At 40.3% G+C, this 12900-nt stretch overlaps 1 protein-coding gene across 1 annotated transcript in view; it reads right to left on the reverse strand.

The window, feature by feature from the left end:
- KCMF1 (potassium channel modulatory factor 1) overlaps positions 1-12900 on the reverse strand; it is a gene marked incomplete at its 5' end in the record, with an annotated part of 45472 nt that overhangs the window by 32072 nt on the left and 500 nt on the right. Inside the window, one exon of the mRNA XM_019555176.1 lies at positions 2661-2828. Within this exon, the coding sequence (XP_019410721.1) occupies positions 2661-2828 (168 nt within the window). The remainder of the gene's footprint in view (positions 1-2660; positions 2829-12900) is intronic.

The raw sequence follows: 12900 nt of genomic DNA on the forward strand, positions 1-12900 counted from the left end.
GGCTCCACTGCTCAGGCACCCCAACCCATCCGCCCCGCACCTAGCACTGGACAAAGCAGGCCAGCAAGTGGGCAGGGTCCCCATGAAAACCAGTCTGAGACCCATGAAAAGGGTGTGCTCAGAGGACGAATGGGATGGGGCTGCTGGTGGGCAGGGAGTTGTCTGGGAGCAGGATGGGCAGGCAAGGCACTGGAGCCAGGATCTCAGGGTGGGGACAGCACAGGACTAAGGCCTGGTGCAAAGCCACAATCTGCTCCCTATACACTTCTGTGATGGGCACTAGTTTTATGGGCAGGCATGTGGCGAGTGGATCACAGCTCTGTCCTGGGCCCCAGCCCCACATGGTCATCACCCAGCGATCCTGGCCCCAGCTCCAGCCTCACCTGCCCATCCTGCTCCTGGACACCAGTCCTTGTCTGTCAGCAGCCCCATCCCATCCCATCTACCCAGCTGAGCCTGCCCTGCCTATGGAGGTCCTGGGTTGGTCTCGATGGAAACCCTGCCACCTCTGTCTGGCACACATGGCAGTGAGTTTGGGATGGAGCAGCCCAGGCTGGAAAGGAATCAATTGTCTGCCCCCCTCTTCCCCTGGCTTACCAAAGCTTCTTAAGTGGCTCTCCAGGCCAAATAATTGTCCACCCCTGTGCTAGCTGTATCCCCTGTTCCAGGATTAGACCAAATGTTAGGATTCTTCTGAAAGTCCCACGTTTAAAATCCCAAAGATTAGAGTCTCTTGCGATGTTCTCCACAGCTTTTAAAAGGGTTGCCTCATTTTCTCCAAGCTTTTACACACTTTGGTAAAACTATGTTCTCTCCATATATTACATTACTTTCTGACTAGACGTCTCATTAAAAGCTGAAGATTAGCATTTCCTTTCCACTTATTAACACTGGTTCTAAATGAGTTATTCTTCTAATACCAAACCACATGACACTAGTAAAAAAAACAAAAACAAAACCCCCCCAAAACCAGAGAAATTGGTTTTCTTCTTACTATAAAGAAACTTTTTTTCCCCTTACAAATCGAACCAGAACTCTTCTAAAGCTCTTCTGGTTTGCTTCCCTCCCAGCTTCACTGTAAGTGTTCTATCTTCCCCCTACCTGGATTCCTTGCACAGACTGAAAAAAAGACCCTAGTTCTTAAAACACTGCAGTGCACGTTAACTGAGAAATGTTTGCTGATCATACAAATTTCCAAAGACAATATATGTTTTTTAGCCTTATGTAAAAAAGATCATACAAAAATTAAATCAAACTAAACACAAAAACTGCACAAAAACAGAATTAGGCAATTTAAAATGATGTCATTCACCAAGCATAACTGAGTCCCCTTGCTTATGTGAATTATTTGGTCTTAATATGCATATGGTGCTCATATTAAAATATTAAATTATAAAAGTACAACATACAAGAGAAATGGTTGCCATGGGAAACATAACTTAATTGTGTTTTTTAAAATGTAAACCATAATACTGAACTAATGTACTGCTGTATAATTGTCCCTTTTATTGGAAAATGAAAACAAACAACAAAAAACCCACAAAGCGGGAGAGAGGATTGGGAACTGTAAGGTGCCAATGCATTTGAATGTTTGTATGTTATGTTAAGCACATTTCAAGTTTTGGGAGCCATGAGCCTTTTCAGGACAACTGTTATGGAACTTTCAAGATATCAAAAGGGGCTAAGAAGTTGCACAGGGGATAGAGTAAGTGGTATTCTCTGGGAAGGTTGAGAAAGTATCTTATCCAGAAATGCTATCTGCTGTCTATGAATACTTAATCTGCAAAGAACGCATGTAAGCAATATGCAGCTCTGCAGATTCACTTATCCATGCATTTTGGCTGAGCTAATTTTATTTCTCAAACTTCACAGAAGCATGAGTTTTAAAATCAAATTCATTTGTTGTTATTCATGTTCAAGAAAAGCAGATATTTTTGCTTAAAGCATGAAAAAAAAACAAATTTTGTTTTTTGTTGTTGGACAAAAGTCAACAGCTGAATGGAATTTCATTAAATTTTATTAATAAAAATTCACTTGCAGGTTTAGAATAATAATGAAAAAAATAAGCCAAACTGTCAGAACCCCTAAAATCATAAAACAATTATTTATCATGAACGTACCTTTTCTCAGCCAAACAGAAGTGTTATAAATACCAAGCTGTACTTCAAGTCATCCCCACAGGGTAGAACTTATTACTAATCTGCCCACCAACCTAGTACTGCCATTGTTGTATTAACATCCCCAGACGAACAGTCAAAATTTAAAGTTTATCGCCTTCCCATTACTTTTAAGCGATGACATTCTTCATTAGAAGCACTGCCTTGTTCACATTCACTTAACACAGCTATTCAAAAGTGTCCAAATTAAATTGTTTTTCTTCTGATAAATTTACACAGGTATATTCAAATACCTAAAAAGATCATCTGTGTGTCAGTTGTCTTCTGTTTCTCCTTTCTCTTAATATAAAACACATATTACATATGAAAACCAAGGAAAATAAATTTTAATTTTTAAAGGAAAAAGTTCTTACTTAAAAAAAACTTATATTCCGGCATACTACACTAAAAGAGTACTTCTAAGCAATACAGCAATTTCACTGTACTGAGCGTTTAATATAGCTCAAAAAATTAATCACAAGTTTAATGAGATACAATACTTACCAAAATCTACCCTTGTTAGTATGCACTGCATTGGATGGTCAGTTGTATGCCTTGTTGTTGTTGCACCACTTTCATAACAAGATGCACACAGATCGTAATCGTAGCAAATTAAACACTTGTACCTGCGACCTCGAAAATTTCCTTTTAAACATGCATCGCAGCTGACACCTGTAAACAAAGAAAACTGTTCATAAACGGTGGTAATTGCACTTTGTTTTGATGAGAGACTAGTTTGCTGTTATCCTCATTCCGGAGAAACAATCAAAAAAAAGTGAAAACATAGTTAGGAAGGTTTTATGAAATTAAAAGACTACATGATTTACATCTTAAGTATAGTACTCTTCGACCATAAAAAAAATGAACCTAGTGTTTAAAAAGAAAAATCTGAATTCTCCAAGTGGAACAAAAACAGTCAAACCTCCAATATGCTAATCAGTTCAATCCTATAATCCTTTGTATATAACCTTAAAAACAGATGCACTTTAAATGCACTTGTTTCCAGAACACTGTCTGTTTTGAAGCTTTGACCAAAATAATCGGAAGGTGTTAAGAGTCCCACACAACTGATGATGCGTCTGACCTGGATTGCATATTTAAAAAAAAAAAAAAATAGCTGGAATCCTGAAATCAACTGTTCTCTTATCCAGGATCTTATTTTCAAACATTTCCACCATTTTGATGAAACAGAAAATGACAACCATCCTTGCAAAACAGAACAGAAGTAGGCACTAGAACCTATTTTAAAAAACTAAAGGGGGGGGGGCTGGGAAACACAATTATGTTCCATCAACTGCCTTTCAGCTGTTTTATTCAAGCTCATTCAGACCTTATTCAACTCAATCAGCCCCATCCCATCCACCCAGGTAAGTGCACCCTGCCCGTGGGGGTCCTGGGCTGGTCTCCATGGAGACCCTGCCCACTCCATCTGGCCTCCCCCAGAGGAGAGTGCATGACAGAGGTGCCCAGGGCCGGATAGGATCAACTGCCTGCCTCCCACAGTGTTAACTCCACCCCCACAACAGCTCACTGAAACTCCTTAAGTGAACCTCCAGTCCAAATAACTGCCCAGCCCTGTTTTAGGGGGACTCTTCAACAACTAAAGCAATATTCTGTGGTTTTCCTTTGAGAGACAGAATCAACAGAATTAAGCAGGAATGAATTTTCCCTGTATGGATAGATGCACATAGCCATTATCTGGACATTTCTAATGTTTAATCAATCATCCTACATTAGGACAAATACTGATTCTTTTACTTTCTCCCTTTATTTCTGTTTTTGTTTCTTCACTTTCTACATTTAGTAGCAGACCTAAGAGAGTAATGTTTGCCTGGTAGACAATATCCAGATTAAGGAGCTGGAATCTTTTTTTTTTTTTTTTTAATTGGTCATGTCCTGGAACAGTATCTAAAAACTGCCCTAGTTACATTTTGGTAATGATGAACAATGTCTCGATGTTCTCATCTTTCATTTCAATAGTGAAAATTTCGATTAGCACATTTGCTCTTGAAGAATGTGAAACAGCTTATTTTTTGCATGTTGAGATATGCACGAATGCTGTCAATATTACCACATAATTTTGACAGTGCATACACACTGCTTTGCCAGTTATCTGTTTTCTTTACTCCTGTCCACTTGATTACTTGTTTTCTACCACACCTTCAACTCTAAATACATGAAGTCAGATATATTTACACAGTCTAAACACTAATCACCTCCTGGCAGGATTGATCAGAACCAAACATTTTGTACAGTAAGAAAGATAAACTGTCCTCTAGCAAGTTCAACACAGTGAAGAATGAAAGAAGGTAAGCTAGCCAGCTTTATATAAAACCACATTATTAATACTGAGCCCACCTTCCAAAAAGTTTATTTGGCCAGATCCCTACAATAGTCTGAATTCCACCCTCTCCTTTTCCTTAAACATCCAATGAGTGATGTCTTCATTCACCAGACCTACACCTCTCTGATCATCACCGGGGACTCCTCCCACTCTTCTTTCCTTTTATGCTTCCATTTAAAAATATTCTCCCTAGAATCCATCTCCCATTATTTCCTTTTTCTGTCAAACTTACCACACATTTGCCCAAGATATCAGCTACCTACAAAAATGCTTGAACATGACAGCTAACTACTCCAACCTCCTAATACATACCGATCTCTTGCCACAGCTGTCACCCACTTCATCCCAAGAATCTTAAAAAAAAAAATTGCCAACTTTTAGAGATCAAAATCCTAGGTGTCCCCATGACTAATTTTTCAATGTCATTTTTAATCCCTGAAATATGTTAATAGATTTTTCACCAGCCAATGACATAAACAGTACCTTAAGACTTTCATACCTCAACTTTCCTAACAAAAAACATGATAGAGGTGAGAACAGCAGGTCTGCCAGTCTGCTCTCAGAGTCCAACTGTTTCATCCATATATTTCAAAATGCTGCAAACTGCAAGGTACATTACCTATCCTCCAAATGTGATTTTGAATTAAAACATGTGTACACTGATCAAACATTTAGAGAAGATGTGAATATGAAAAATCCCTTAAAGAAGAGTACGAAATAACAGGTGGACCAGGCACATCAAGGATCTGCAGGCTCTAGATTTACTCCTGTTGGAGCTGTGTAAATAGCTGGTGCAAATGTAAGTTGTGTATGAAACATTATATTGGGGGGGAATGTTAATATAAAATTCAACTGAGACTTGTCCTCTAGTTTCTTCCATAGAGTTCCCATAATACTGCTGAAAAGAAGAATTGTGTGATACCAATAAGGGAAACTGTAAACTATAAATTTTAATTTAAAATGGTATTTTCAGCTATTTTTAATGCTAATTAATGTCCTATTTAATTACTGATAAAACTCTAAGCATACCCTCATAACAGGTCCAATCAAATAATTACATTCCCATTAGTTTTATATCCCCACTTTGAGCATACCCCAACCACAGTTATTCTATTAGCTATAATAATGTACTGCTTATGTAAAGAAAAGCAATTAAAACTATTTTCTTATTCCAACTGCTAAGCTCTTTTAACCTAATTTTCTAGAAGCCTCAGCTCAACTTCATGTTGTTATTTCTTGCATTAGAATTTCCTCTAATCTATTTGTACTTGTCTTTACCCTCTGGTTTACCATGGCCAACCACTGCTGAGAACCCAATGGAAATAGGACCAAGTCATTTTTTTCCAAGACTGTTCCACTAGAGGGTAGCATTGTGCTAAAAGCTTTAAGTTTGTTATGGTTCATCCTACTTTTAAATGATTAAAACAGCATTCCTGAAGATTTTTTCCCTGACATGCATCAAGAAGATAGATGCATCATTGATTTGGATAAAAAAAAGAGAACACGCTCTCAGAGTTCCAGGGTTGCAAAATTGTTCTCTTCTTCAACATGGGGTAGGAAAAGTAGTGATGGACTTAAACTGGAACAAGGAAAATGTAAGCTGCGTATTAGGAAAAACCTTTCTGACTTATGAAGGTACTGCACTAGGTTACCTAGAGAAGTCATGATATCTCCACCATTAGAAATTGTGAGGAGGAAATTAGATTACTGTTACTGTTGAGAATGGTTAAAATATAGATGTTTGTGCTTTGGTGACCTCTTGAAGTGCCTTCAAGCTATTTTCACCATATCATGCTTCAACACTACACAAGAAGTCACATAAAATATTTTAGAGAAAGACAATTTAGAGTATGTACAGCATGAAAAGATTTTTTAAAAAATTTCCGTATTTATTACTGTTGATGCTTCTCCTTACAATCAAGTAAGTTAGAAAGTGAGCTTACTCGCTTTGTTCTACAATTCTTTCTGATAGGAATTAACTAGCTTTAAGGAATCCCCATCAGAGGATAGCCAAGTAGTATATAATTGGAAAGACTGAAATGAGCATCTGATCTGATTTCAAGAGAGGGGGACCAGAGAGCTGGACAGAGGTATGGTTTGGATAACATGTACTTGCCTTACAAATTTGGGATTCAAATATTTTTACAAACACAAGCTTCTGAGGGTGCTACAGATCTAGCAGAATAACCCAAACTTTTGAGAATAGTGGACAACCTGAATATACAGAAACTGCTAGTGTGAAACAAAAATATGCCCCTTGACACTATATGAAAAAAAACAAACAATTTATCTTCTCCAGACAAAAGTAACCTCACTCCGTCCCATACTCAGTTAATGTAGGCAAACCTCATCAGACCTATCATGTGATCTCAAGGGTAACACTGAAAAGGCAACATAGTTTACTTAAAGGAAATCTTAGCCAATTTGGAAGCAAGTCTCCTCACACTAGCAGACCTAGTTTTTTCTATCAAATACTGTAAATAGGTTAAAGCACAGGAAGGCTCTGTATTTTGTTTGACTTGTCAAAGAAAGAATGGCATATTTCACTTTAAAGGAAAGGGAATCTAGTGAACTTCCAAAACATGTTCAAGCATCAGTTTCCTGAATTCACTAAAACACAAACTTAACTCTCAGGTATAAAGAAAAAGGAAAGATCAGACTGTGAACAGAAACAACACAATGCTTCTTGACAGAAGCCATGGAGACAAAATGAAGCCCCTTAATTTTAGCAGTACACTGAATGCTCCAAAATCTAGTCTTCTGAGCCAGAAGTCAAGCACAAGTTTAACCTCTTCCTTTGATTGTGATGACTCAGTCTAAGTGATCCCTTGTCATCTAATTTTACATGCATGTAAAAAGAATATGAAGTTTTTCGATATTCTGCTCTCCAGAACAGAAATGCCCAGCTTCAAAAGCCTAAGGGAATTAATTAAATAAATCTCACTAAATTTCAGTGGGAGAGAGCCACCTACCTCCTCAGGCTTACTCCAAAAAAAAAAAAATATCACCAAAAGGATGCAAATTAAGGTAAAATAAAGCCAGGCTGCCCTGCTTCTAAGATATCAAAGGAAAACTGCAGTCTATGGACTGTTTTTAATTATTACATTCCAGAGAATATTATAAGCAGGGTTGGAAATACTGTACGTTACTAAGGTTGCCTAATGCTTCCTATTATAAAATGCTGATTCTAATTGCTTATAACTATGACAAACATGGACCATTTGAGTTGAAATTTACTTCACCACGTGCCTCCTTCTGGTTGTGGGTTTTGTTTCATCTTGTTTTGTGTTTTTTTTTAATTTCAGACCAAAGGGTGCGGTTGTTTCAGAGACTGAAGCTAGGGAACAAACAGGTCGGCATGCAATCTGAAAAAAGGCTGTGGCAACCTTTCAGCACTCTAGTACCCTCATACGTACTTTAGAACAAGAAACTGAAATTCACTAGAGGTTGGCTTTGTGTCAAAGATTTGCTTTTTGCTGTTACTGTGAGAAGCCAACCAAACTTGGCCAAATCATAAGACTTGAAAAAAAGTTCTTTTTACACTTGCTTGGCAGAAATTTCTTAGATTTTTGCTGTTAACCTCTTTAGTGCTTTCAAGCACAATGTGTTTTCCCAAGTTTCTTTCAGTGCTGATCAGCCTGTACATATATATCATTCCCAACAAACTGACTGAAGCTGCTCTACATATCACACAGAGCCAGTTAAAGGCTATCTGCAGAGCTAGCCTGAATCCTTATGGAGCTAGCCTGAGGCCCTATGGCAGTGCTTCCCAAACTTTTCTTTAGCATGACCCATTTCCTCAGCATGGCCCTTCACTCCCAACCCACAACACCCCACGCCCATGACCCCACCTACTGATGTTGCGATCCCACTTGGTGTTGCACCCTACAGTTTGGGAACTGCTGCCCTACAGGATGCTGGTGGAGCAACTTCAACCAACTTCACACACACACCTCTGGACCAACCCCCTCCACTTCCATATCCTTCCTTTTACTTCCAGTCCTAGGTTCGCTCCTCCTGTCTCCCCAAACCAAGTCTCAGTCTGTTTTGTCGCAGTTTGTCCTTCCATCCCTCTGGTCTGGTTCTTGTTCCAACAAAAGATAAAGGGACCCTAAAGACTCCTTTACTAAACAACCATGACTTACCTCAAGAGCATGGTCCATTCTGTGCACTAAATGAAACAGAGCCCTTTGGAGGAAAATGGTATGTGATCACATAACTGAAGGCTAACCTAAAGAATACATAAAAGGGAACATATTTAAATGGTACAAACGAACCTAATCCCTAAATACTTAATATTGAGGTTAAAGTCATTTTAACATTTTTTGTGTACAATTAAATAGAAGTTGACTGACAATGTAACTAGTAGGACTGGCCAAAAATGAAAACAAAAACATATTATATATGACATGTATATAATATATATTGTAATATACTATTATATGAATCTCTCTCTCCATCTCTCAACACATTTTTCCAGTAATACACTGTCTTACAGCTTAGACCGGACTACAAATGGTTGAATACTGAAAATATTATCTATTAAATACATTTACACTAGAGGTGCACAGATACATTGGTCGATATCGTATTGGCACCAATAAAAAGAAAATTGACATTATTGGCAATTGGCGTTTAATGGCTAATGTGGCCACTAATATTGCTGATAAATGCCACGTGCATGGGCATAGCCGCAGCATGCATGCGGCCAGGAATGTAGCCCAGCAGCTTGGAGAGAAGCATCTCTTGGTAAGTCAGTTGGCTGGAAGAGGCATGGGGAGCAGAGGGGAGACAAATCAAGACCCCCATGGTAACGGAAAAAGTGGGGATGGGACATGGGCAGGCACTGCCCAGCCAGGGTGGGGCAGGGTGCAGGACTGAGCTGTGAGCAGCTCATCCAGGTAGTGCAGGGGAAGGGGGGAGGTCCTGCTGCTGCACCCCCTGCCCTAGGGGAGCCAGGCATGTGCTCCCCAGATCTGTGCGTGGGGTGAAGGCAGGCTGCCACTGCGGGCTGATGCCAGGGGCATCTCCAGGCTTTTCCTGCCTGGGGGCTGTGCTTGGGGCAGGTAACAGTGCTGGGAGAAGGGCCTATGGGAGGGCTACAGAGATTTCTGGGGTGGCTGCAGCCCATTCCATAGCACCCCTCTCAAGCTCAGCCACGGCCCAGCCCCCCCTTCCATGAAGAGCCTGGCACTGCCCTCAGCCCTAGCCTGACCTCACCCCATGCATAGATACAGGGGGGCATGTACCCTCCATGCCGCCTCCAGGGGCATGCACATCCATAGTAGTAGCCCGCCTTTACCCCCCCCAAATGAGCTACCCACAGCTCCAGCTGCTTGTGGATCAATCCTGCCCTGACTAGGCAGCACCTGCTGCTGCTCCAGTCCCAGCCCCACTCCCCCCACTCACCATGGGGGCCTCAATCTGCCCCCCACCCCCGCATGTTTCTCCCCTCCCACCAGCAGACCTACCAGGTCGCCAAGCTGCTGGGCTACATATCGGCAATCAGATCAGTATTGGCTGATATGGCTCGTTAATGACTGGCTGTCAGTATCGCCTCCCAAAAAAAATCTTAATTGGCGCACCCCTACAATTACACAACCTCTCTGAAGGTTTTTGGGTTTTTTTTAAATTTCTGCTGCTCTGTTAAAGTTGCAGGAAAACTCAAATAGCCATTTCATCTGCAGTAGCAACCAAGAGAGCTTGGTAATAACAAAGCCAATATTAAAAGCATATAATTCTTCATATTTCTTTGGCACCTTTAATATCAGAATCTCAAAACAGTCTTGCTTTCTTTAGACAACCTTATTACACACAGGCTTTGCATATTACAGGACTTCCCAAATTGACTAGCTAGGGACATAACTTCATGAGCACTAAAAGCCACCTCTGTAACATGCTAGAGAATAATCCAAACTCGTCCACAAACACTAATGAAAATCACCGAGGTGCTGCTATACATTGATTTTTTAAAATAGCTCCTGAGGCAAAAATGACACAATGTCACTAGCTTCTCAATTATGAACAGTCTGTCAATTGAGGATGATGTTTTATTGTTATTACCAAGCAGGAACTCCAGGCTGGATGACGTACTATAGATTACTAGGAGAGACAGAGCGTACAATTACTCTTCTAATGTTTGACACGAATGGTATTTTAAAAAGATATAAAAATATCACAGAGTTTATTTCAATTCAGTAAGCACCTATCAAGACACAAAGGTGCTAAATTGCTGACATTGTACAGCTGACTGACACAAGAACCAAACTACTGAGACATGACATGAAACTTCTAGAGAAGAAAGTTTAGTAGTTAACATTTTACCTGTTTATCTCCAACTGAATTCAGGTGACTGCATACACTACCCAAGTCTAATTTTGTATTTAATTTATAATTCCTTATGGCATACCAGGGAAAAGAGCTATTGCTTCCTTGCTATTAATTTATAGCCAAATCATCAGAAGCTTTCAGCTCTTAATATGCAACTCTTGGTCCTGCACAACTCTGATCATCCAGCAGATTTCTCTAGTAGGCCTCCCAAAAAAAACTGTAAAACGCAAGATAGCAGGAATTTTTGAAAACATTGTTTTTATTCAACTCTATCAAATTGGGAACTTTCAGATTCTAAAATAAAAATATTCCATTTCTCTTACAGTAAGCCATCCTGAGCCTTATTGGAAAGGGCAGCACATAAATCAAATGGATAGATAAATACAAAGATAAAATGCTTCTTATGCAGCGTCTGGTCAATGGTAATTCTGTGGCCTATGATCCTATACAACTACATTTCCTGACAAGTGAAATCTAATACCTCTGGATTCAGCTCTAGTAGAGAGAAAAAAAGCCTTTATCCATTTTGAAGAGGAAATGGACAAAAAAAACACACACCCTCCTGCCAAAAACAGATAGTTCAGTGAGCAGCTATAGAGGAGCTGAGAATTTATGCAAACCTAAAACAATCCGGGGCAATATCATTCAAGCTACTCATATGAATAGGATGGAAAAATAGCTGCAAAAGGCAGTGTGGCATTTTAAATGCATTTTTCAAACAAGCCTCCCTTGTGTTCTATTTAGTAGTATTTTTAATCCAATTTTGTATTGGAAGGGGGAAAGAGGGGCAAAATATATAACCATATAATTCACATCAGGGAAAACTCATTTACTTCACTCCTAGAGCTCTCATAAAAGCAAACATAAATGATACCGTCTATGCATTTCACACATTACAAGAAAAAAAAATGAAAGGCCGTGTTGTTCCTAGTTATGTTATCAAAGAAATACATACTGACCACAAGGACTGATGGCCCAAAATAAAGTTTTGGGTGAAAGGCAGCGTTTCCCAAACTGCAGGATACACCTCTGAAAGCTGCACAAGCAAACCATAGCAGCAGTTGGCAACTACCCAGTCTCATTCAGCAGCCACCATTGTTTCTCTCACTGTAAGGTGAGAGAATAAGCAGTAGCTACTGAAGTGGAGGGGGAACAAGAGTGCCTGGCTTTCCTATGGTGGGGAGTAAACCTACAAGGTTCGGGAAACTCTGCTTTAAGAAATACTGTGTTATCCAGCGTTCCACTACCCAAAATACTCTATTAAATGGAATCTGCAGTTGGCTGGACGCAGGAAGATGGAAGGGAAAGCTTGCACATGGCGGCTGCTCCTCACTGTCTGGCCGCTGCCAACCTCCCCCATGTCCAGCCGAAAATCACCAGCCTCAGGTAACCAGAATATTTAGATACCCAGCACCCCCATTCCCCACTCATGCCAGATAACAGGGCTTTTACTGTACTTAGTAGTGGGGCTGATCACAGTATAGAGAAGACAAAACACTGACCGTTTCAAAGATAAAACTGGGCAACAACTATTAAATACTTCCACTAACACCATATAGACTTCACCAGGCCCACACTCCTACCACTACACCTCCGAGGAAAAGTATCAACACCCTCAAAGATGGAAGTATGACATTTAACTTATCTAAATATCTAAGGAAAACAAAAGCAGGAGCAATAAGCAGCACTGATTTATAAGCAGATTTTGCCAGACAAGCCTAATAACTAGAGGTGCACTGATACATCACTCCCATATCAGATCAGCACCCATATAAAGAAAATTGATCGTATGGGAAATTGGCCTCATGTGGCCGATAATTTGGCTGATAAATACCCATGAATGCACGCAGCTGCAGCACAACACATAGGCAGAGAGGAGCACAACCTGACAGCTTGAAGAGCTGCATGCAGCTGATAAGTCTGGTGTGGTGGAAGGGGAATGGAAAGGGCATGAATGGGGGTGCAGATCAAGACCCCTGTGATGAGGGAGCAGTGGGGTTGGGGCAAGCACTGCCCAGCCAGGGTGGGATGGACACAGGATGGAGCGACAGCTTGTCCGAGGGCACGGGG

Source organism: Crocodylus porosus, unplaced genomic scaffold (genome assembly GCF_001723895.1).
Source record: "Crocodylus porosus isolate Cpor-Errol unplaced genomic scaffold, CroPor_comp1, whole genome shotgun sequence".
NCBI lineage: Eukaryota > Metazoa > Chordata > Crocodylia > Crocodylidae > Crocodylus > Crocodylus porosus.